The sequence below is a fragment of the Ochotona curzoniae genome, unplaced genomic scaffold (assembly GCF_017591425.1).
Source record: "Ochotona curzoniae isolate NIBS_2020 unplaced genomic scaffold, NIBS_Ocur_1.0 contig_2699, whole genome shotgun sequence".
Lineage (NCBI taxonomy): Eukaryota > Metazoa > Chordata > Mammalia > Lagomorpha > Ochotonidae > Ochotona > Ochotona curzoniae.
Window position 1 is genome coordinate 3,243,218 of NW_024465561.1, and position 25,694 is coordinate 3,268,911.

General features: G+C 56.3%; 1 protein-coding gene across 3 annotated transcripts; it reads right to left on the reverse strand.

The window, feature by feature from the left end:
- Positions 1-924: 924 nt before the first annotated feature.
- On the reverse strand, positions 925-25,249 carry SUPT5H (SPT5 homolog, DSIF elongation factor subunit). Of its 3 annotated transcripts, XM_040976323.1 has the most exons (30): positions 24,921-25,248; positions 18,226-18,228; positions 17,042-17,191; positions 14,032-14,097; positions 13,488-13,499; positions 13,045-13,114; positions 12,881-12,949; positions 12,713-12,778; positions 12,412-12,442; positions 12,116-12,184; positions 10,354-10,605; positions 9,437-9,526; positions 9,266-9,336; positions 8,080-8,185; positions 7,805-7,898; positions 7,574-7,710; positions 6,772-6,927; positions 6,525-6,671; positions 5,758-5,904; positions 5,540-5,665; positions 4,805-4,889; positions 4,391-4,501; positions 4,210-4,312; positions 3,994-4,121; positions 3,801-3,906; positions 3,309-3,467; positions 3,052-3,220; positions 2,746-2,949; positions 1,335-1,430; positions 925-1,253 (listed from the first exon to the last, which is right to left on the reverse strand). In XM_040976323.1, the coding sequence occupies exons 1-30, from the start codon at positions 24,997-24,999 to the stop codon at positions 1,110-1,112; spliced, it is 3,246 nt and encodes a 1,081-aa protein (XP_040832257.1). In that variant the 5' UTR covers positions 25,000-25,248; the 3' UTR covers positions 925-1,109. The 3 variants fall into 3 exon arrangements, with proteins under 3 accessions (XP_040832257.1, XP_040832260.1, XP_040832259.1); XM_040976326.1 differs by lacking the exon at positions 13,488-13,499 and having other exon boundaries at positions 24,921-25,249; XM_040976325.1 differs by lacking the exon at positions 18,226-18,228 and having other exon boundaries at positions 17,042-17,195; positions 24,925-25,248.
- Positions 25,250-25,694: the final 445 nt, after the last annotated feature.

The following is a 25,694-nucleotide window of genomic DNA, read 5'->3' on the forward strand; positions in this document are numbered from 1 at the left end:
AAAAGCTGCAGGAACCCAACGGCTGCTGGTCTGATAATAGCTTAGTTCCATCCTCAACTCTTTTTTTTTTTTAAGATTTATTTTTGTTGCAAAGTCAGATATACAGAGAGGAGGAGAGACAGAGAGGAAGATCTTCCGTCCGATGCTTCACTCCCCAAGTGGCCGCAACGGCCGCTGCGGCGCCGATCCGAACCCAGGAGCCAGGAACTTCTTCCAGGTCTACCATGTGGGTGCAGGGTCCCAAGGCTTTGGGCCGTCCTCAACTGCTTTCCCAGACCACAAGCAGGGAGCTGGGTGGGAAGTGGAGCTGCTGGGATTAGAACCGGTGCCCGTATGGAATCCGGGTGTGTTCAAGGCGAGGACTTTAGCTGCTAAGCCACCGTGCCAGGCCCACCCTCACCTGTTAATGGCCACAAATGAAAACAGGAGCAGGCAGTTAACCCAGTGCCTAGCACGCCTGACTCATGCAGACCCTGGGAGCTGCTCATGGCCCAAGTGGCCAGGCCCAGGGGTTGTAAACTAGCAGGTGGTATTCTAGGCCAAGCTTTAAATTCTAAAATTACTCAAGTGTTCCACATACACCATGCAGGGGGTTCCAGGGCACGGGAGGTGCCCCGTGGGTCCTAACTGGTGTGGTTTCCTAAGTTACGGGTTGGTGTCTCCCAGGTGAAGGTCCCCAGCCCCACCGTCCACCCGCACCTACTCCTGTCTGTGCCGCCGGGACGCCCTCCCCGCCCCCGAGCCCTGTATCGCGGGAACACAGCCTGCAATGCGCACAGGATGTAACTGGCATGCCTACAGTCAGTCAGCTCACAGTTTCCTCCCAGGGCCTCGTACGGGTTACATGTGCCACGCCACACAGCAAGGGAGCCAGCAGACCCCACGATGACCCCACGTACAAACAAGACCACGCTCTCAGGACTGTTGACCAAACAGCTTCTCTTTATTGAAAGATCCTAACACAAAAGCAAGAAAGTGGGGGCCCTCTTCCAGACTACTCTGAGTTCCTACGCGCGTCGGGGAAGGAGAGACTGTCCAACAGGCGCAGGCCCCAGGCCCAGGCCCCTGCGTCCGCAGGGGCAGGAGGTCGCACGGCCCCCGCAGGCCCCTCAGGCCTCCAGGAGCTTCCCCAGGAAGCGCAGGTTGAGGATCTTGAGCTGCTCGTCCAGGTCCATGCGGACGATGCCGTCCTCACCGTCGATGCTCAGCAGGACGCCGGTGGCCTCCCGATCCTCCCCCAGGATCACCTTCACCTGCGGGGACAGCACGGGCTCAGGGCGCTGCAGCGTGGCAGTGCAGGCTGGCCTGCGGTCCCCTCGGCCCCCTGTGCTCACCTTGTTGTTCTTGGTGGGGGTGATGGGCTCTAGGTGCTCGCTGGAGATGCTCACCACCTTCTCGCTGTCCTTGAGGTACACGGAGCACATGCCGCCCTGCAGGCAGGCACAGCAAGTCAGGGCCCAGCCCGCACTCAGGCTCCCTGGCTTGGGTGCAGGGAGCTGCAGGGGGTGGGGGATATGTGGCTAGGGGGTCCACACCAGCAGGGGATGCAGCAGCCACAGCTGTCCCAGGACACAAGTCCACAGCTGGCCTCAGCTCCTCCTCCTCCACCCACTCCAGGGACAGCCAGACCTCTGCACCACCTCCCTGACAACCTTTGAGGCCACCCAAGGGTCTCCCACCTGTCTTTCTCCTTTTCTTCAAAGATCTCCCCAAGAACAGCCGGAATCCCTGGGCTCCCCGTCCCCAACCCCACCACCCCCAGCCCATCCCAGACACAGCAGCATAGAGGACGCCACACCACAGATCTCATCCCTTCCCTTCCTGTAGCACCTGCAGCCCCGATCCCACCCCAGGCCATCTACCTTGGCTCATTGGCACCTCTCCTTCATTCTCCAGGTTTTGGCTTCGACGCCATCTTTCCCAGGAAGCCTTCCCGGACGCTTCCCCAAGTGGGGTGAAGGGCCACCTCCTTCACACAGCTCCCCTTATCCCAGCTTTATACCCTGGGCTGTCCCTGACTTGAAAACACTCTGGACCACGGGCTAGTAGGTCTGTCTCAGCCCAGAGCTCTGTGGTCGCGGCTTCATTACTTCTATTAATGTTAATTAGAGGCCTACGAGCTATCAGGTCTTCATCTTGGTAGGAAGCGGGGATACTCTGCAACCAAAGGACCACAGTGGAGAAAACGCCAAGTTTCAGCCAGTAGGTCTGCCACCTGGAGAACTACACGGACCCGCAGAAGGCAGGCCTGGCACAACCTCTGCCCTCTGCACTTGCCTGAAGGGCAAGACGGGAACTTGCAGGGAACTATGAGCTGGAGTAGGAAGAGCCTGGCCCTACAAACGCACTTTACTGAGTTGATGTAGCTAAGGGCTCCACGGGAAGCAGCCACACTGTGAACCAGCCTTTGCTCAGGCTGTGTGGCCCTGACCACGTGCAGAGAGCCTGGGCTCAACTCTGGCTCCTGCTTCTGCCAGGGGCACCCTGGGAGGCACTGGGGTGCAGCAACAGCCATTGGTGCCCAGACACCCACAAGGGAGAGCTGTACTGGGTTCCCAGCTCCAAGCTCCAGCCCCACAGTGCATGCACATGGGGAATAAACTCACACATGGCAGCTGTCTATTTCACAAATGGATATGCATATGTATCCAAAAATGGAAGCACACACACTCTCACACACACACACAGGGACAAGATCAGCAAGGAAGAGGGGCCTTGCCTTCCCACCACCACGGGCCCACGTACCGTGACGCTGCGGATGACACCCATCTGCCCCACCACCTGCGTGTCCAGGTGGGTGTCCCGCACTTTGACCTGGATGTCCGTGGTGACCCAGTCACTGGAGTTCTGCTCAATGCCCGAGCCTGGCGTGTGCGGGTTGTAGCCCCCAGGGGACGGAGCTCCAGGTGTCATCGGACTATAACCAACAGGACTCGGGCTGGGGCTGGCCTGCAGCAGCAAGGGGGGCATGGCATCAAGGGAACAGTGATCATCCTGGGCCTCAGGTCCACCCGGGGCCGCCCCACTCCAGGGCACGTGAGTGACCGGTACCTGGTAGGCCATGGGTGAGGGTGTCGGGTGGTAGCTGGCCGGAGAGTGGGTGTTCTGGTAACCAGCAGGACTTGGCGCCACCTGGTGGTAGCTCTGGGGACTGGGGCTGGGCTGGTAGGAGCCTTGTGGGGAGGGGGCGGCATAGGGGGAGAACTGGTCCGTGTTGTACCTGCAGAGACCAGAGTGTTGCTGGAGCAGGGAGGGAAAGCAGTGGCAGCAGGCATGGCTGAGGGTTCGCCAGGGTGGGGGGCACTCACATGGCTGGAGTCCCTGGCGTCTGTGGGTTGTACTGCGGGTTGACCTGTGGCGACGAGGGGTCTGGGTAACCAGGTGTTTGGGGATTGGGAGTTCCCCCGTAGGCCTGCGGGGATGGGGTGGGCTCATCGTCGAAGGCATATTCATATTCTTCCTCAGCCCTGTGGGATAGACGTGTTGGGAATAACTGCTGTGATGGGACAGAAGCTTCCAGAACAGCACCGAGCATGAGGCCCCATCCCAGGGTTCCTGACATGTCATGCCTCCCACAGTTGTGACTGATGCACGCAGGCACCCGTGGTCAGGCCCAGCACTGACCACACATGGCACTGGGAGGAATCTGTTTTGCCTAACCCAACTCAGGCTATGCCTGCTCTTCACACAGACCAGCCTGGGCTTGGGCTCTGACTTGTGGAGGGCAATGGTACCCCAGAGAACCCCATCCACCAACACCCCAGCACCCACCCCCAGTGCCTGGGAACCCTGGGCCTCACCGTGATGGTGTGTTGGGGTTATTGGGGTCCCAGGCCCCACTCTGGGCAGGAGTGCGGCTGCCGTCATGCAGGGGTGTCTGCGAGCCATAATGTGGGGTGCGGCTGCCTGGAACGGGAGAAGACAAGTGTCCATCAGTCCCACCCAGCCTCCAGGGCCCCCAGGCCCCACTCCCCTGAACCTGGGAGCACTCACCATCCTGGAGCGGCGTCTGCGAGCCGTACATGGGTGTGCGGGAGCCGGAGCCGTACATGGGTGTCTGGGAGCCATACATGGGGGTCCGGCCATAGGTGGAGGTCATGCCGCCCGGGCGCTGTGAGCCCCTGTGGACAGAGAACAGGAGGGTGAGAGGGGTCCCCTCGGTGCCTACTGCCCCAGATGGGCTGTCCTCCCCCAGAGCTGGGCGCATACACGGTGGTGAGCCGCTGGCGGTCCACGGAGATGGTCTGGCAGGTAGAGTGCAGCTCCACGCGTGCCGTGGACTCCGTGGCATCCTTCACCACACCAATGTAGCCTGGTGGGAGGCAGGAGGTCAGACTTGGGGGACTCTCCTGCACCACACCCTCCCCCGGCCCCCAGCAGCCTCAGTCACCTTTGTAGGGCCCTTGGGAGATGCGCACGGTCTGCCCGATCAGCTCGTTGTCTCTCCGGCCCCGGCCTCTGCTCATGCCACCCCCAGGGCTCCCGAAGTCACCGCGCTGACCTGTTGTGGAGGGAAGAGAACACCACCGGTCCCCCAGGGCCCTACCGCGTCCCAGACTGGGCGCACAAAACCCTCTTCCCCTGCTGGACATCCCCAAGCTGGGTCAGGAGCCTCCTCTGTCCCTTCCCCCAGGACTCCCCAGCGCAGCCCTGACCACTCTGCTATCTCTCCAGAGATGGTTCATCTGCCCCTGGGCTGAGAGGCCCCAGTTAGCAGGGTCTGGCCCAGAGCAGGCGCTTTGGGTTTGCCTCCAGCCCTCCCCTCCCTACCCCTATCATACCCCTGACCTCTGACCCCTCTCACCTCCAGCGCTGGGATGCATGGGGCTGCTGATCCGGGGGCTCATGGGGGCAAAGCCACCCACAGTGAAGTTGGTCATATCTCGGGGCTAGGGGAGAGACAAGAAGTGAACCTGGCAGGCAGGGGAGGGGGGCAGCAGAGCCTAGGCAACAGGCCCGGCCCCCATACCACACCCCTGCCTCCATCTGGGAACAGTCCCTGAGTGAGCTGCACAGCCGCAGGCCCACCCTCCTCAGGACAGCTGCCATCCCTCTGCCACTGTGGGCCTGTCACTCGGGAGGCCAAAGCGCAGAATGCAGCGTAAGTCAGTAATCTAAGACCCTAGCAACACTGTAACCATTGCTGTCCGCCTGCAGGCCCCGGCTACCAGGGCCCAGGCCTGACGTCCTTGACAATACCTGGTCTGTTCACTGGGATATTCAGGGAGGTCCCTTGGAACAGCAGCAGCACCACCCCCATCTCCTTGCTGTGCTTGCCTGCCAGCACCCTCATGTGACCTGTATGCCCCACATTTCTACTCAGCTCCAAGAGAGTGAGGCTGGACCCTGCTCCCCGCCGTGTCTTGTGTCTGGCACCCAACAGGCACCAAACAAAAGCTAACGAAGGAGTGAGGTGGGGAGCAACTCAGAGCCCCACAATTGCCAAAGACTGGCTGATGACACCTGCTCCCCTAATCTACACCCCACAATCCAGGACTGGACTGGCACCCACCAGCCGGGGACGCCACACCTGCCTCACCTTTGAGCCCCCGGCCAGCACCAGGTGCCGGGTCTTGCACACGAACATGCCTCCATTCTCCACCAGCTTCTTGCAGTGCAGGAAGGCGAAGATGTGGAAGATGTAGCGGATCTCACCCTCGCGACCCTGGAGTGCAGAGAACAGTGGGCCCTGTCAGCCCCACCTCGCCTCACCCCAGCTTCCCCCCTGGGGCTCGGGGGCAGGGCCTGTACACTCACTGAGTGGGGGCCGTCGATGACCTTGACGATGTCCTTCACGTGGATGTTATTCTGCTCTGAGTCCAGAGACTCGGCGAAGCGGTTGTCCTTCTTGCGGGTCACAGCCTGGTGCCTGACTGTCACCACCTTCCCATACATGTTCAGCACCTACAGAGGAGCAGGCGGGGAGGGGGGTCAGGTGTTAGGCCATCCGTCACACACAGGGTGGCTTTGAGAGGCCCCTTCCTTGGGGAGGCGACAGGGCTACAGTCAAAGCACCACCCCTGGGGTAGGACGCCGACCAAGAACATCTCCACCCACCCACTCAGGACAGCCAGCCATCCGGCTAAGCCCCTGACCCAGTACATGGACGGCCGCCAATGCCAAGCGTCAGCCCCAGTAGATTCCACTGACGCCTCCCAGTTCTCCTGTGAGATGGGTGCTACTGAGACTCCCATCTTACACCAGGGGGCCCTCAGGCCCGACATCACCACACAGAAGTAATAGTGCTCAGGCCACGGCCCAAGGCCTCTGCGACCTACACCTATAGACAACTGAGTAAAGAGGGCACCTGTGGGCACCTTCCGTGGGTGGGCAATGAAGCTAACGCAACACATCACCCTGGGATCTGTCACGGGAGTAAACGCACGTGTCACTATTATGCCTGCTGCGCCAGGAGTGAAACTGAGGCACTGCTGGACGCCACCCAGCCAGTCGTGACAGAACCAGCCCCGGGACAAAGGGCCTGAAGGAAGGAAGCCCCATCCCTGCAGAGTGCTGACACACACCTGGAAGGTTTCCCGCTCCAGCCGCACGATGACGCCCACGGTCTGGGGGTCCAGCTGGACCATCTCACCCCATTCATGCTGGCCCCCAACATCCACGCCCGACGCCGTCTCGGAGCAGAGCTGCAGGTCCCGGGGCAGCACCTTCAGCTGTGGAGGAAGGGGAAAGGCCTCAGCAGGGGTCCTGGGGCCCAGTCTTAGTCAGACCTCCTCCGGGTACACACCCTGCCCTGGCCTGCCTCGCACCCACCTCGTGCATGGTGAGGTCGGAGAAGAGGATGACGAAGTTTTCCTCCACCCGCACGATGAGGCCCGTGTCGCCCTCGAACCGGCCAGCGATCACCTTCACGTGGTCCCCCATCTTGAAGTACTTCCGGAGTTCTTGGGCTGGGAACTCCAGCATGTCCTAGGGGTATGAGTGGCGGGATAAGCAAGAGGCTGGGGAGACCAGCCGGCCTGGCCTCCAGGCCACTCATTCCACACCCACCCTGCCTGAGGCCACCAGACACAGTGGTCCCCCTAGATAACCCTCTCCCCACCCAGAAACACGTGACACTTTCACCCTTCGACACATATGATGGCTGCACCTGCTGAGCTGGTCTGTCCCTCAAACACACGACCACACCAGACCATCCACAACCCTCTGGAGACACCCTCCCTACGGACCCACGCACACATACAGCCGGACACCCACTCATGCTCTGTCACATTCCCAGGATAAACACATCCTCCTCCTCCTCCTCTAAATGCCACACAAGGGCATGACACACACTCCCTCCTTTGCACCCAAGGAGTCAAACGCTGAACACACCTCCGACCATGTATGCAGCCCAGGAGCCCTCTAACACAGCCCAGCAGTCTCCTAGGGCACCAGCAGAAGCTACAGGCCATTCCCTCAGAAGCTAACACCCCCTCCTCCAAATCACAGGGGCAGGCCTGCACTGACCCGCACCCGACCCTGAGGTGCACACAGTACGACCTCCTCAAACTCCCTTGAAGGTCCTGGAAAGGCCTAGCCACACGCCCCGGCCCCGGCCCAGCCATGGACGCACCTTGAGGTCCTCGTGCTTGGGCATGATGGTGACCTTGTTGCCGTCCACGCTGAGGATCTTGCCCTGCAGGTTGATGAGCTCACCCTCGCACACCTCCACGTTGTCCCCAGGCTGCAAGTTGTGCTCTCGCTCCTTCCCTGCGGGGCCAGCCAGCGGGCTGAGACACGGGTGCTGCCCGCCGTGGACAACCCCACCCGGCCTGGGCCTGGGCCACAGATGGGGACCAGATACCTGTGCCCTCGGTCACCACCTCCAGGTCGATGCCCTCCGGCTGGTCCTCAAACTTCTCCAGCTCGGAGAGCGTGGGCTTCACGCCCTCTGTGATCTGAGCACCCGGGAACAAGGAACCAAGGTCGGTGCCAGCTTCCAGAGGCTGAGGGTTGCCCCCCCCCCCGCCGAACACCCCAACTCAGGGAACACCACTGCCTAGGACACGGTCAGCAAGGGCAGAGCGTGCTGAACCCGCCCGGCCCCCACCCTGACGTGCATGCTGCCCGGGGCCTTACCACAGCCGACATGGCGAAGCTCTTGAACAGGAAGCCTTTCCGGCTGTAGCGGTTCCCCTCGAAGATGAGGAAGTCTCCATCAGAGGCAACATCGCCACCCAAGGACCTGGGATTTGGTGGGGATCAAAATATTAGATGGGGTAAGGAGTCGGTCTCCACACAAGACCACAGGAGTGCAGGCACCCCATCCCCACACTCTCCCTGAGGGTGTTGCACCAGCCCAGCACCATGGAGGGGCACCCGGCTGCCATCCCTGAGTGCCACTGTTCCCTCTCCTGCTTTCTTGCTGAGTTTTCTGCATTAATTTCCATTTATTCGAAAGGCAGAGTAACTGGGGGAAAAAGATATCTTCCATCCACTGGTTCACAGCCCAGATGCCATCAGAGCTAGGCCAGGTCCAGGTCCAAGCCAGGATCTGTGTCTCTCAGACGGGCAGCAAGGGGCCAAGGACCTGAGCTCAGGCTATGCAGCAGCAGGAAGTGGGATGGAGAAGAGAGCTGCTGTTTGTCCCCACTGCCCGTGTCCAGGGTCCTCGGCCCGTAAGAATCCCATGGGATGTGCGGCTTCTTGCACCACAGGGCAGGTCTAGACAAGCAGCACATGGGGGCGCTGTTGGTTAGACTACTGGGGGCGGGAGGGCCACTGTGGTTTGCTGGTCCCCACCCAGGGAGGTGCGGCCGAAAGAGGCAGGTGGGGTAGGGAGGCCCACTTCCAGCCCCGGGAAAGCAGTAGTCGACCAAAAGGTGCATTCTCCAACAACCTCTGTCAGGGCAGAAGGAAGGCCCGTCTGGCTGATGTGTGCGCCGCTGCTTCTGGAGCATGGTCAAGGGGGCAGGGTCCTGGCACCCACGACTTCCTCTCCTCTCCTGCCCTCCCTGGCTGAGGTCAAGGCTGGCCCCGAGTCTACAAGCCTGCTCTGTCCAACTCTCCACCTGAAAGTGAGGAGCTTCCAATCCCAAGAAGTGTGAGACCCCGGAGGCACTAACATCATCTCACCAGGGCCCACCCCGCCTATGCAGCCAACGCTGCCCCGGACACACATGCCCAGACTCCAAAAACAGCAGGGTAAACTGAGGCATGGGTGTGTGCTGCCAACCATATGCACACGGAACCCGTAGCGGGCTGTTGCGGTGGGGGGGGGGTGTCCCACCCTCGGTGACACAGGCCCAGCAGCCAGGACACTCACCTGATCTTCTCTGCATCAAACAACCTCTGCGGAGGCCGCTTGAACTTCTTCCTTTTGGCAAACCAGTCTTTCTGCGGAGGACAAGGGGCAGGGTCCCGGAGGATGAGGCAGGAGGCTGAGGCGGGAGGCCACGTCCCCAACACCCGGCCCCAGGCCGTGCCACCCCAGTACCAAGCTCATGCGGGCCTTGATGCGGTCATAGTCAATGCGAGGGATCATCTTCAGGGAGATGGTGTTTTGGCTGGGCTCCACGTAGTCCACCTGCGGAGAGCAGCGAGGACAGGGGACGCTCAGCAGGGGCCCGCCCCACCTTCCCAGACTCACCACACAGTAAGGGCAAGGAGAGGTTGGAAGGCAAAGGGACGAGGCACACAGGGGAAGGAATCAAGACTGCCGGCAAATCCCGAAGTCCCTGCTGGCCACACCACCTGCCATCAGTGGCTCTGGGACTCAGCATGCACGGCCTGACGTCTCACGCAGACACCTCACAGGTCCCTGGGGCTCCAGACAAGCCCGGCTGCCGCCAGCCCAGGGCTCCCACTCCACCCTTCTGCTCAGACTCACAAGCCCAACTCGCTCCTTCTCCTGCACCCACACCCAATCTGTCACTTCATCAGCTCCGTGATTACCGGGCCCACCATTTCCCTCTTCCTGCAGCTCCAGGACCTGAGCCTGTCCCACCAGCATAGGCCACGTGGGCCACAGTGGCACCCACCTCTCTGGTCTCCCTGCTCCTGCCAGGGGCCCCTCTGGTCTAGTCCAGGATGTCCAAACCTTAGCACTGTTGATCTCTTGGGCTAGGTCATTCGCCATCCTGAGCACTGGGGGATGTTTCTGGCATCCCTGGCTCATCTGTGTCTCCACATGGTGCCACATCACCCCCCGCCCTGCCTCGGAGCAGAGGTGCAGACACAACACAATGGCCAGTGACTGTGGAAAAGCGTCGGCACTGGTCTCACTCCGGCCAAAGCAAGTGCCCTCATCCGACTGCGTGGCCTGCTCCTCCTCTGCGCAGGGAAGGTGGGGAAGGGGAAGGGAGAGGGGAAGAGAAGGGGAAGGGGGGGGGGAGCCCGGCTCGCCACTGGCACCTGAGCGATGTCATCCTTGTAGATGCCCCGCTTGAGGCGGACCCAGGACTTGGGTTTCAGATTGGCCACTTCCTTCACCACCTTGAGCACGTCCGTCATCTCCTTGATGGGCACCATTTGCTGGTTCCAGTAGCCCAGTCGCAGGTTGCCCACGCCCTCGATGGCCTGCTTCACGTGTGTCTGCTTGTAGGCCTCTACGTAGATGTAACCCTTCACGTGCTCGGGCGCCACCACCGACTTGATCTGCAAGGGCTGCGGTGGGGGCAAGCCAACAGTGAAACACAGCAGCCCAGAGCACCTGCCACACAGCCGTCACACAGCCGTCACACAGCCGTCACAGGCGCCCAGGACGGCACAAGTGCAAGCTCCTTACTCACCAATCAACATGATTGGGAAATTTTTTAATTTCCCGCCCTCCTACCCCTACGCTGGCCCAAGAGGTATGAGCTAAATTATGGCTGAATCACGCCATGAAATACAAGGCAGCAGTTAAAAAAAAAAAAAGACCAGTGAGATGACCATGCATGTGTGAACATAGAGCCAAAGGCGCAGGCCATGCATCAGGTAACTAGGACCAGAGAGCCGAAATGATTCTATCAGACAAGCATATTTAAGAGAAGGTAGAGTCAGACAAGAAGACAGAGAGAGAATCTTCCATCTGCTGGTTCTCACCCCAAGTGACCACAATAGTCATGACCATGATCTAGCCAATTACACTGGCCTTAAAGAGCCAAAATGCTGGGACTGGCACAACACCCCAGATGACTAATCCTTCACCTGCAAGTGCCAGCACCCCATGACGGTGCCAGTTCCACTTCCCATCAGGCTCTCTGTTAATGTGCCTGGGGTTGAGGGAGAAAATGGAAGACGGAAAGTCCTGGGCACAAGGGAGACCCAGAAGCTCCTGGCTCCTGACTTCAGCCCCACACAGCTCTGCCACTGCGGCCTTGTAGGCAGCAAACCAGCAAATGCAAGCTTTCTGTTTCTCTCTAAACTTTTTCAAATAAAAAAATATATCAAAAAAAAAAAAAAAGACAAGAAAAAAATAAGTGTCAAACTTAAGAGGGAAAGCTAGAATTCCCTCCCCCATGTCCCTGGACACAGTGCAGGGCTGGGACACTCTGAATCAAAGTGCAGCTCCTGCGGCGGGCAGTGGGCTGCCTGCCCCCACTGGCCCAGAGCGCCCGCCCGCGCGGCCTGGAGCAGCCGACCACATTGTCGGCCCACACAGGTACTAGTTTCAGGAACTTAAAAGACACCCTTCCTGGGGTGTGCCCTAGTTCCCAAACTGCCAATTACACCTCTGACAGCAACTGGCTGACTGAACACAGGCTGAGAGACAGGACCCGGTTAGGAGCTAGGCCATTTAGCCGTAACAATGCCGAAGGTGTCCTGAGAGGGAAGAAGGCCGCATCCAGCCACACAGCCGGAGGAGCAGGGGCAGGACTCCAAACCCAGCACTCCGATGAGAGGGCCGGGCCCTTAACCCAGTGCTTGCTGCCCCACATGCGGTACCATCACTCACACTGTGTGGTCTCAAGATGGAAGAGGGATCAGCTGTGACATGATCGCCACAGCTCTGCATCTCCCGGCACAGGCGCCACCATGGAGGAGATTCGTGGTCTCATTTTAGCCAAAGCAGCTCATGTCACAGGCAGCTCAGTTCAGCTTGAAAGCCGCCTGTATGCTGGCAGCCTGCAGTTTCCTTCCCTCTGGCTTTGGCCCTTTCTCTCACCCCTAAGCTGCCCCGTCTCCAACTTACCGTGTCCGTGAACTGGTAGGCGATGAATTTGCGCATCAGGGAAATGGCGGTGGCCCGTTCCTCCCCAATCTGGAAGAAGAGAGGCACGTCTGAGATGCACGCTGAGCTCTCTGAGAGGAGGCACGCACACGGACAGGGCAGCAGGCCCGATGATAAAGCAGGAGGGAGACAGGAAGAAGGAGCAGTGTGGAGGGAGGCAGGGTGGTAGCACACGCGAGCCCAGGACACCTCCGTGGACAGCCCACCCTCATTGTTCCACCCCAGTCCACCCAGGAGCACCAGACCAGAGTACACACCTTGCATTTGACCGTCCACAGATTGGGATCCCTGCATGCAGAGGAAAAAGCAGCCCGTGAGTGAAGCAGCTCCCATCAAGAAACACCCACTGCCACAGCCACCCCCACCCCACCTCTGCACCCCAAGGTTCCCTGGCCGCCCTTGCCCCCACACTCCTAGCAAGCAGGAGAATAAGAATGCACTTGCCCTCTCCTCCCTCACACTGCCCCCGCCGCCCATCTGACTCTGTGCTGACCCATTTCAGGATGACCCCGTGGACACCACCCCTGGACACCAGACGCCCATCCCAGCGCCCCTTACTTGACTCCCGGGAGCAGCTGCTGCTGGGTGATGTCATCTGAGAGCTCGTCAGACCCCCCATAGACGCTGTGGAGGGGGTACAGAACTTTCAGGCCCCAGCCCTCCCACTGAGAGACCACCTGCCCCTGTTCCCCTTCTCCCCCCACCCCGGCAATGGCAGGTCCTTACGTCTCTCCCACAGATGACTTGGCATATTTCTTCATGTAATACTCGCCCAGCTCTTCCTCGCGCTGGTCCCTAGGGTGCAAGAGGGAAGATACACATGAATTGAAGGCTGAGGGGTGGGTTGCCAGGCCTCCAGTCGCGCCCCCACATGGCCTCCCCCTCTGTACCTCCAAAGGTTCTGCAAGCGTCGAGCTCCAGAACGGTCTTCGTCTAGGACGACGTTATCGATGTTGGAAGCTGGAAACAAGACGGGCACAAGCGGTGAGGCGGGTGGGGAGTAGAGGCCTGGATAAAGACCATCCCCCCAAACCTCCAATGTGTTCTACAGTGAGCTTTGGGGATGGGTGGGGCCCAGCAGCTCCCCACTGCCCTGACAGGCCTGGGACCCCTGCTGCCTCCCCACATCCCTGCCACCCACAAACACCAGGCTGCACACAGACACCTCCTCCCAGGTTAGCAACTTGCTTGAGACCTTCAACTCCCTGGCTCAGGACCCCCTGTGAGTCAGAACCCCCAGCCCCCAGCCAGGTTGGGGGTGAGGGTAGGGTGCTGGAGGGAGATGTCAGAACACGGGAGGAGGGTTGGGGAATCACACTCTGTAGGTTCTTACCTTCAATCTCTTCTACTTGGAGGAAGAGGAAGAGGAGGTGGTGGTGGTGGTGGTAGTGGTGGTGGTGGTAGTGGTGGTGGGCGAGGGCAGACAAAGTATGAGCCAAATTATAGCAGCGAAATCAACCAATGGGGTGGGGGGAGGGGAAGGGAGGGACACAGGAAGGTCCAAAACCAAAAGGAAAGGCCAGGCACCAGGTGGTTGGAGAGAAGCCGAAATGTATGAGGCGCACAGAACGGAAAACCACAGGGAAGCGGGCGCCGGCCCAGGAAGTGGGGGGTACCTTGGGACCCAACCCCCCTCCGGCAACCCAGCAGAGAGCTTCAGTTGGGCCCTAGGGAGGGTCCCAGAGTCCTCGGCCCACAATGGCCCCCACCCCCCACTCGTGGGCCTAAAGAAAAAGCATAGGGAGCCGGTGTCTCTGGCAAGGACAGAAAGAAGCAGGTGAGGAGGGTGGGGCTGGGGTGATTTAGGAAAGGGGGGGCTCTCCGAAGACCCTCTCTGTCGTGCCCCACCCCGGGTCTGGCAGTGGCAGGGCGCATACCTTTCTCGAGGATGTCCTCTGCTCCGTCCTCCCACTGGTCCTCGTCCTCATACTCATCATCCACATCTGGAAGAGGAAGGCCAAAGGGTTACGGACGGAGGGCCAGGCTCAAGCCAAGCCCGAGCCCAGCTTCCCGGGGTCAGTTCTCCTCATGACTACCTTGGGGATCACGTGCCTCACGTCACCCCCACACACATTTAACTAGGCCCTGGTCATTGCATACTTCAGTCGTCAGCATGTTCATACCCACATCAAGGCTGTGGCAAGCCCGCGGTCCGCTCACACCTTCACACCCCAACAGCTGCACCATGAGCTGAGCTCTCAAACACCAATCACAGGGCTGGAGGGGCACTGACAGGCACTGCCACAGAGCACACGAGTGGGCAGGATGCGCCAACACACCCAGGATTAGCACCAGGGCATCCCCTGGGGCCCACCCCCTTGTCAGCTAGCATGTCAGCGCCTTCTTGTCCTGGCAGCCAGCTGTTCTCCAGGCTCTCTCCTGCAGGCCTGTCTCCCCGGCCCTCAGCCTTCAAGAAAAGGGCTAAAGCTTGGGAGTACTTGGGCTGTCTCCTGCGCCAGTGCTCCCCAGAACAGGAAATCCAGCCTCTCTCAGGTCAAAGTGTCCCAAGGAAATGGAAAATGGTGTTTTAAGTCACCTCGCAATCCCCAGATGTAGGAAAAACAATCAGTGCACGTGACAACAGCAGGAGCAGCTGCTGCTGCAGCCTTTTTGGGGACCACCAGGCCACAGATATTAAAAATCTTTTTAAAAACGTATTTGACAGAGCTGCTGTTGTGGCACAGTAGGTAATTCTGCCACCTGCAAGTCCCAGCTGCCCCATTTTTGATCCTGCTTCCCTGCTTCCTGCTTGTGGCCTGGGAAAGCAGCAGAGAATAGTCCAAAACCTTGGGACCCTGCACCCAGATGGGAGACTCCAAGAAGCTTCTGGCTTCTGCTTCGGTCCAGCCCAGTTCTGGCTGTTGTGGCCAACTGGGAAGTGAACTAGACAATGAAATTAGAATTCTCTAATTCTGCCTTTCAAATAAATCTCCAGGAAAAGAAATTATTAATTTAGAAATTAGCCTGCTGTTGGGCCCAGTGCAATGGCGTAGTGGTTAAGGTCCTCGCCTTGCACATGTTGGGACCCCATATGGTTGCCGGTTCTAATCCCAGCAGCCCCGCTTCCCATCCAGCTTCCTGCCTGTGGCCCGGGAAAGCAGTCGAGGACATCCCAAAGCCTTGGGATCCTGCACCCACGTGGGAGGCCTGGAAGAGCTCCAGGTTCCTGCCTTTAGATTGGCTCAGCTCCAGCCATTGTGCTCACTTGGGGAGTGAATCATCGGATAGAAGATCTTCCTCTCTGTCTCACCTCCTTTCTGTATATCCGCCTTTCCAATAAAAATAAATAAAATCTTAAAAAAAAAAAAATTAGCCTGCTGTAGATTCATCGACTTTCAAGTCCCACAAGTGACTGCCTTAGCAGGACAAGACCAAATAATTTCCCAGATCTTAAGTGGCTGGCTGCTTCCCACCCTGACTATGTGGTCCCGCGAGTCGGCAAAATGTCCCTGCTGAAGTCGCGAGAACTATTTGTCCCTCTCGAACAGAGGACGACCGCAGATGAGATTACCAGCAACCGGCCCAGGACCACCTGAGGAGCAGCAAGTGCCAGGCCAGGCCAGCAGAGACCCGGGGGGCTTGGCCTGCGCGTCCTGCCACCCACCGAGGATGGGTGAGGTCCTCCTGACAAGGACAGCTCTCAGATGGTCCTCTCAAGGGGCACCGGCGGCACTAGGCGTGCTTTAAAAAGTCTGTAATCAATTCGAGAGACATGGAGACCTCCCACCCTGTCCACTGCCACGAAAGTCGAGGATGATGCAGGAGGGGGCAGGGTGCAGACTGGAGCCAGGAACTGGGGAAGCAATCCACGTTTCCCATGTACACAGTGGGAACTCAATTATTTGAGCCATCAGCACCACCACGGGGTCTGTCATAGGAAGCTGCAATCAGGAACTGGAACCAAAAAAACAAAAAACCACCACCACCAAAAAAAATCAAACCCAGGCACCTCAGCCTGACACACTAGTACTTTCAGAGTCTACTTAAAAAAAAAAAAATCTTTATTTTTATTGGAAAGTCAGATATACAGAGAAGGAGAGACAGAGATCATTCGTCCTCTGATTCACTCCCCAAGCGGCCGCAACATCCAGAGCTGACAGGAGCCAGGAGCCTCTTCCGAGTCTCCCACACGTGCAGGGTCCCAAGGCTTTGGGCCGTCCTGGACTGCTTTCCCAGTCCACAGGCAGGGAGCTGGATGGGAAGTGGAGCAGCTGGAATACAAAGTGGCGCCCATATGGGATCCTACTACGTGCAAGGTGAGGACTTTACCCACCAGGCCTCAGAGTCTACTTTTGGTGCTGGTCCTGGACATAGTGCATTGAACTGCCGCCAGAGATGCCAGCATCCTGTGTGGGCATCGATTAGACACCGAGATGCTCCACTTCTGATCCAGCTCCTTGCTCATGTGCCTGGGAGAGCAGCAGCAGGTGGCCCCACTGGTCTGAGGCCCTGCACCCAGGTGGGAGACCTGGAAGAAGCTTTAGGCTAAAGGCCTTGGCCATTATACCCATCTGTGGAATGGACTGAAGATCTCTCTCTCCTTCAAATAAATAAATAATAAAAAAATAACAAGCATCATCTGATCCATTTGACCAAAGATACAGGCATTTATTGAAAACAAGACAGTCCTTAGGTGATGCAAATCTCAAAAAGTCTACTTTTTAGGAATACGTACAGGAACACTTTGAGGAAAATGACGAACCTGGGGTTTGCTCTGACAGGAGTGAGAACAGGCCTGGTCCTCACCGAGTGGCCAAGCTAGGGAGATGAGGCGTGGGGGCTGACCCAGCAGCCTGCCAAGGCACATGTGTGAAACTTACCAAAAGAAACCCCCTTCGAAAATGAACACCTGAGAAACAGAAGCGAAAGTGGAGGGTGGCCACTCACCAGCCTCGTCCAGAATGAAGCCTCCATGGCGCGGTTTCTTGGCGGGCCGGTCATCATCTTCCTCTTCTTCCTCTTCATCATACTCCTCCTCTTCCTCCTCCTCCTCCGGCTCTTCTTCCTTCTCACTGCCTGCTGCACTCCGCCGCTCTTCTACCTGGGGGTGCAGACAGGCTTGGGGCACCTAGATCCTGCCTCTGCAGTGGCCTCCTGTTTGCTTGGCCAACCCCTGACCCCCTCCGCCCTGCATCCACACCCTTCTACCACCAAACATCACCCTTCTCAGGGATGGCACCAATAACCAGCCCCCAAATGCTCCTCCACATGGCCCCAAGACTGGTTTGCACCTGACCTTCAGGCCCCACCACTCCACAGGCTCCGTCCTTGCCCCTTGTCTACGCAACAACGGTCAAGGGCCATCTCATCCACTCCCTCACCCAAGTCATGCAATGCCCGTGGCAATGGCTCCGGTAACTGTTTGCAGTGCGTTCCATACGCAAGGTCACCAGCCATACCACACATCCCTCCCCTCACAGCCCTCCTCCCCCACCTCCTGGTTCCCACTGAACATGCTCCCTCCCTGCCTGACTCTCTCCCTCAGGCTGCAGCAGCGACCTTGGCTCTCCCCAGGTGCTCCCCCATCCCCAGCCTCTACCCATCCCCACCCCCACTCAGCACTCTCCACCAGTGCCATCTGCCTCAGATTTCGTCTCTACAAACACCTGCACCGCCTGCAATCCTCCAGTGTTTTCTAGAAGCCAAGATTCAGCCGTGTGCCCACAGTCTCCTGTGGCCTTCCCGAGGTGTGCTCTGAGCCCGCCTCTCTTACCACATCCCACGCCGGCCTGTGCTGGGCTGCCCGGCTCCTGGCAGGGACCTAGGGACCTTGAGGCCTGTGAGCACCACCTCTGCAGCCTGTCTCTCTCGCCCCACCCCTACATCCCAGGACTAGGCCAGGACAAGCTGCTGATCTTGGAAACTCCAGGTTCCACTCTCTCTTGCCCCCTGCCCCTAATCCACATGTGCACACCAAACAGTCTTCCCAAACTTTGATCTTCAGCTCACTCCAGGCCTTGGTTCATGCTCACATCACCACTACAACCCATTTATCTTATTGTAAGTAGACAGCAACCGTGCAGATAAAAGCAAAACAATGTCAGCAAGTCCCAGCAAGACACTGCGCACACCGTCTGTCCCTGATAAACCCTGAGGAGTGGATTCCTGTCAAGCTCCAGAATGAAACTTTGCTCAATCAATAGACATGCAACTCCAAAGGAAATAACCTTTCTCACCAAACGATTCAAGGTGACTTAATATCTTGTCTTTGGTTCCCCTTAAGGCATCTCTCATCACACCAACCTGAAAAGCATCTACAGTATTGGGAAAGTCAGAGTTAAAACTAATCTGGGGCCTAGTGCAATGGTCTGGTGGCTAAATCCTCATCTTACACATTTCGGGATCCCATATGGACACCAGTTCATAGTCCAGCTGCTCCACTTCCCATCCAGCTCCCTGCTTGTGGCCTGGGAAAGCAGTCGAGGATGGCCCAAAGCCTTGGGACCCTGCACCTGTGTGGGAGACCTGGAAGAAGCTCCTGGTTCCTGGCTTTGGGTCAGCTTAGCTCTGGCCATTGTAGCCACTTGGAGAGTGAACCAGTGGATGGAAGATCTTTCCTTCTGTCTCTCCTCCTTTCTGTATACCTGCCTTTACAAATAAATAAATAAATACATAAATAAAATAAAATCTTAAAAAAAAAAAGCCACATGAGTTTAACCACTCCTCCTACCACTGCCTCTCAGTCAGCCTGACCCAGCACTCACTCCACCTCCCAAAGCCCTGGGTTCAGCTACACTGGCCTTGCAGCCCGTTTGCTCAATCCGGCCATCGGTCACACCGATGTTTACAAACCCATTGCTCTGTTCGCCTTTCTGTCCCAAACCCTCTCCTCCCACATCAAGGGTGTTCACCACCCTTGAACACCCCACGGTACAGCCCTAACCCCTAGCGGATGCCCAGAAAGCAGGATCCAGGTCCTTCAGTGTCACTCGGCCTGGGAGCTGGACACTGAAGATTTCGTCTAACACAGTGGGCAGCTAGCCCTCTGTGGCCCGCATACTCCTAATCCAAACTGTACCAAGACCACAGCCTACCCTCCATGCTCACCAGCTCCCGGAAAGACTTCCCCCCAGACCTAGTGCACCCGAGCACAGCGCACACCACAGGGACTGAACACACTCACTTAATGCCCGAGCTCACCTCTAGCAAAAGCCTCTCGCTACAGCAGAAGCAAGAGCCCTAAGTGAGGGAGGCTGGGATCCCAAGGTGACCGAGTGTCCCAACAGTTCACTGCCACTCCCACCCGTGCATGCCCAGAACCCTGACCTCCAAGCACCACCGTACCCACACCTGGTCACCTGAAAAGCCCTCAAGCCCTACCTCCGGCACTGGGGGACCAGTCTTGCTCACACTGTCCTCCTGCCTCACCTGGCAGGAAGAGGGTAGAGCCTTGCTCAGACAGCCCTGCCACACCTGGTGCCGGCAGACGAGAGCAGGTGACTCAGAGGCTGCTGTGGTATTAGGGAAGTGACACTTGGATGGGGCACCCTGGGCATCATTCCCAGCAGGCTTCACCAAGCCACTACAGTGTCTCGAAGCCATGAGTCACACAGCAGGGAGCAGCGCTACAGCTTGGAACGAAGCCCTTCCTGGCACCCTCCTACGGGCCCCATCCCCACGAAGGGTGGCAGGCATCCCGATTCCCTCCACCCCTGCGCTTCCTGGGAAGCTGAGAATGCAGCAAGATCTGACAGCCAAATGCATGTAAGACTGGCATGCAATAGGGTACTGCTTTGCGTCTCCTGCTGCTCCACTTCCGATTCTGCTCCTCGCTAGTGGCTTGGGAAAAGCAGCTGAGGATGGCCCAAGGAAGTGATTAGGCCCCTGGTATTCACATGGGGAAGGAGACTCGAAAAAAGCTCCTAGCTCTTCACGTCAGTCCAGCCCAGGCCAGCCACGGCCGCCATCAGAGGCAGGGAAAGCATGAGCCAGCAAATGGAAAGAGCTCTCTTTCTGTAACTCTTTCAAATAAGACTTTAAAAAAAAAAAAAAAAAAAGAAAGAAAGAAAGTGGCAGCAACACAAGTCCATGGAAATCATGTCACTCCTGTCACCCGGGGCTGGCCAGGGCACAGGCACAAGAAAGCTTTCCTGCTTAACTGACTCCATCCGGGTCCCACAGGGCCGGCAGGGGCCCAGGCAGTGCAGCCAGCATGGGCTGCCTCCCAGGATACACCTGCAAGAAGCTGCTTGGAAGCGGTGGACTGGCACTCTGAAACGGGACACAGCTGTCCCAAGAGGTGGTGTGACCCTGCTGCTCACATCTGCCCCGCCACATCTGACCCAGATACCTTGATTTTTATGTGACATCTTCCCCAGTGAGTACTGGCAACTAAGTTGCCAAGTTTAAGTTTCTGTGCATTCAACAAGACACCCACTGTCTTCTCTTGAATGGTCTGTGATTCTTGCCTACTTAACGCACTCCATGAAAGGAAAGATTTGCCCCCCAACTCCCACTCTTTCCCTGGTACCCAGGAACTGTAGAAATGTTTCAGGGAGCTAGCACTATGGTATAGCAGGACCCAGCACGATAGCGTAGCAGTTAAAGTCCTAGCCTTGAACACGCCGGTATCCCATATGGACGCCAGCTCTAATCCCGGCAGCTCCACTTCCCATCCAGCTCCCTACTTGTGGCCTGGGAAGGGAGTCGAGGACGGCCCAAAGCCTTGAGACCCTGCACCCATGTGGGAGACCCGGAAGAAGCTCCTGCTAATGGCTTCAGATTGGCTCAACTCCAGCCGTTGTGGTTGTTAAGGGAGCAAACCATCGGACAGAAGATCTTCCTTTCTGTCCTTCGTCTGTATATCTGCCTTTCCAATAAAAATAAATAATTCTTCAAAAGAAACAAACAAACAAACAAAAAAAAATATATATATATAGCACTTTAACCTGCTGGCTGGGACACCAACCCACATGAGTGCCAATTGAAGTCCCTGCTGCTCTGCATCCCATCCTGCTAATGTTACTTGAGAAAGCACTGGAAGATGGCCCACTTGCTTGGGCCCCAGCCACCTGTGAGGGAGACCCTGATAGAGCTCCACAACCCTGGTTTCAGCCCGTCCAGCCCTAGCCAGTGAGGCCATCTGAACAGAGAACAAGTAGATGGAAGCTCTCTCTTTCTCTCTCTTTCTCTGTCCCTTCCCTTATAATTCTGCCTTTCAGAATCTTAAAAAAGAAATATCCTGAGGAGAAACAAGATGGCAGAACAGCATAAGAACATATTTAAACAGACGAAGAAACATTTAATCAGGATGAAGCAGAGAGGACATATTCCAGGGAATAGGAAATAGGAGAGGACAGAACAACAGCAGAGGGGCACCTGGAGACTGACGGACACAGGAAAGCAGCGGACACAACGGTGTGGTGTTGCAGTGACTGATACTCCAGTCGCATTCAGCCAATGGCGATCTGAACTCCACCAGCAGCCGGAACTCCACCAGCAACCAGGTGGGAAGGGGCTTTCAATGGGCGCTTGGGAGGTGAATCCAGACAAAGAACTATCCATCCTGCTGCTCTGTTTGATTTGACCACGAGCAGAGACAGAGCAGCAGATCCCAGACGGGCAGTTAGATAACCGGGTGGATTTTACAGCCCAGTCACCCCCTAAAGCTGAATTGGGCGCCATTTTTCTTAAGGAGGCAAAGGCAAGGGAAAGGACTGAGCCTATGCTGGGCTGGGAGTGAACTCATTTCTGACTCAGTGAAGTGCAGCAATGTGGCATTCTACAGGTTCCACCCAAGACAGGTATGGGTAGCCCTCAGATCTGACAGCCAGCAGATCAAGAACTCTAGTAGTTGTACGTCAGGCACCATTTGTACACTGAGGCAAAAGATTCAGGACTGCAGGAGACAACAGTGAACTGCACACGTACTGAGTTCGCAAGAACTCATTGAGTTCCATGGATTGCACTGGTCCTGCAGGAAAATAATACCGATTATGGCATTGTATGGGTCAAAATAGGTCCATGTGGCACCCAGACCTAACGTTCAACAGGTTCCAGCAAGATCAGCACCACCAACCTAGCTATATAAGATACCTGGTGTCTCTCTAATCCTGGGACCTGCTCCAACTCGAAGTGGGCAAAAGGTTGTACAGACAATGGTGCAGCCTCAGCAGGGTATCACAGGAGGTGGAGATTGATGAGGCAGGAGTTGGGGCTACGGAGTTCTTTGTGGAAATCTAACATAAGAGCCCAGACCCACAACTTGCTGGAGGGAGTGGCACAAGTGACTGCAAGCAAAGAGTTGTGTACCAACTGCAATAAGTAAAACTGAACTGTAGACCTGTGGGTGACATAGCTTAGAAACCTGCCCCAAGGAGAAGAATCTGCTAGCCAGAAGTACAATGACCAAGAACAAAAGAAGAGACAAAGGCACAACGAATATTACTGAAAACTCTCCTGCAAAGGAGCAAAACCCTATGCCAACCTCAGAGTTAACTGAGGAAGACGTCAAGAAAATGGGGGACACAGAATTCAGAAAACTCATTATAAAGCTTCTGATCAACAATGACAAGTACATACAAGAGTTCAAAGAATTTATGGAATATGTTACATAAGCAATAGCAGCAATAAAGCAAATCAAGGCTGATATATCAGAAATTAAGAACACAGTAGAACAAATTAAAAGTATAGTGGAGATTCTCCAAAATAGAATGAAGCAAGCAGAAAAAAGAATCTCAGAATTGGAAGATATTTCCTGTCATCAGGGGGAAGCAAACAAGCAGAGCTGGATGGGCCAAAAAAAGTATTCAAGAATTGAAACACACTATTAAGAGGCCTAATATAAAAGTTATGGGAGTTCCAGAAGGTGGTGAAAGAGAAACTGGTTTTAAAAATATATTTAATGAAATAATAAAGGAAAATTTCCCTAATCTAGAGAAAGAATTGGGAAACAACATTCAGGAAGGGCACAGAACTCCCAACGGACCTGATGAAAAGTGATCTTCACCAAGACACATGATCATCAAGCTCTCTTCAATTGGACAGAAGGAAAAGATCCTTAAATGTGCACGTGAAAAAAAAAATCAATTGACATATAAAGGAATGCCAATTAAACTCACAGGAGCTCTCTCACAGGAAACTCTACAGGCAAGAAGAGAATGGAGTAACATATTCCAGATTCTAAAACAAAAAAATTGTCGACCTAGGATAACATACTCAGCAAAGCTTTCTTTCGTCTTTGAAAATGAAATAAAATTCTTCCACAGTAAAGAAAAGTTGAAAGAATTTGCCTCTTCCAAACCTGCCCTACAAATGATACTTCAAGATGATCTCTTGACAGAAGAGGAATAGCACCAAACAAAACCAAAGGCAAATGTGAAGAACATCCCAATAAAATGACAACAGAAGACTTAAACCAATGAACAGCCCATTTCTAAAATGACAGCATCAAAGTACCATCCATACATATTAACCCTGAATGTAAATGGCTTAAGCTGAACCAAACGTCACAGATTAGTAGACTGGATTAAAAAACAAAACACATCTATTTGTTGTCTAGAAGAGACACATTTCACCAACAAAAATCAGCGGAAACTATATCACATGAGTGTTGATGTTTTCTATTAGCTTCATCTCTTCAAAACACTTTCTTCTGATTAAATTCTTCAATGACTCATAGATCAAACAGTAGCATCATTTTCTGCAAGCAGGTTCTTGATTTTCATTTCTTCAGCTACACTTAGTTATCCAGTAGCATGTTATTTAACTTCATGGTGTTGTTAATTTCTTTTTTCTTCCTGATTTTTGTTTTGTGGTTTTTCATTTAAGGGGATGTATAGTAGCTGTGTAATGGAGACTGTCATATCTAGTAACATGTTATTTAACTTTTTTAAAAAAAATGTCCCAGCAAACGTCTGTTTTTCGATTCTTAAAACAGAGGCCTTCAATAAGCAGTCATGGCGCCTTGGAGAACCCTCATTGGCCAGGATCCGGCCACTGAGCAAAGCCAGCATGATCCTTGTCTCCTGTCAGCGAGGCCACTTCCTGTCCCTGCCAGCAGAGCTGGGGGGACCTGGCTCCAGTCACCTGGCTCCCAAAGTGGCCTCCTGGCTTCTCCTTCTTGCCCCTTGGGCAAGGCAGACCCTTTCCCCACTGATCCCTTGTTGCTCCCCGTTATGGAACACATCCAGGACCGGCTCCCTCCCCGCCAGCAGATCTTGGCTCCTTGTCGGACTGGCCCTGCTCGCCTATCAGGGACAAGCAGGAGCACCCAGGCCTCTTCTCTGCCGCGCTTGCCGCTCCGGGGCCCCTCTAGTTCACGGATGTCGAGGGGGAACTTATCCAACACCTTGGGAAGAGGTTTTCTGGAAACACGCGCCAAGTATCCGACAGGTCTTGGGGACAGGACAGGACTGGGACCATGGGGGTGACTCTCTCCGGCCTTTTTCTCAGCGCACTTCCCATGCACACCAGACCGTGCCCCATCCATCCCATGAGGTCACAGGTGCAATCTTCCACCTGTGGGCTCCGGTTCCCCACTGGATTCTGGAGCCTATACACGGCAGCTTTCGATTTCTTCCGTGCCTTATGGCCTCTGTACCGGTTATGTCTGTTTACGTGGGCAGCGGACGGGAGCTCCACCAGCTGTCGTGGTGCCTGCAGGGTGGCCCGAGCGTGCCCAGCACCCGGCGGCAGCGCCATGGCCGGCGCCCCAGCCGCGGCATACTGTCTGACTTCTGCCTGTCCGTGCCCCGGCCGGCCGGGACCCCCCAGCCCGTGCTGGACCTCCCTGCCCCGGGCCGGCCCAACCCACCCACCCACCCACCTACCTCGGCCTCCTCGCCGTCACTGCTGCGCTCGCTGTCTTCCTCCTCCGAGAAGTTGCTGTCCTCGCTGTCCGACATCTTCTGCTGCTGCAGGGAGGCGCGGCGGCCTCTGTGCTGCCTCAGTTTCCCCGCCGGCTTCCTCGGCGCACTTTGGGCGGGCGCGCAGGGCCGATCTCGCGCCGAGGCCGCCGGCTGGCACGTCCCCGGCCTGTCTGACGCCTCCCGAGCCCCGGCCGCGTCCCGGCCAGCCGCCGATGCACCGACGGGCTCCGCTCCGCCGCCCGCCCCGCTCCGACACCGGCAGCCGCTCCGCACGACGCACGGGAGAGACTGACGCGCCCTCTCGCGTGAGCCCACCAGTTAGGCCTCGCCTAACGCGAGAATTCCAGGGCTGGGCCCGGGGTGACGCACTTCCTGGCGGCCATCTTGAGAGTGGTAAGGCCCGCTGGCGTGCCCGGCCGCCATCTTGGGAGGGTCTAGAGTGGGAGGGCACATCCCTGCAGGCCAGCTGGACCTTCAGGGCCGGAACTCACTGAGCCGCTTTTGGTTAGTTCAGATCACCAAGTGCCAAGCCATGAGGCGGCATGGATTTAGGAATTCGGAATCAGGAAATACTGAATTAGCAAAAGATTTCATATACATTTTATAATTACCTATTAAGTGTATATATTTATATAGCATATTCATACACATATTACACATGTTTTTACAAAATTATATATATGTTTATATATATATAAACTTTCAATAAAACATCGTCAGGAGATGGATAC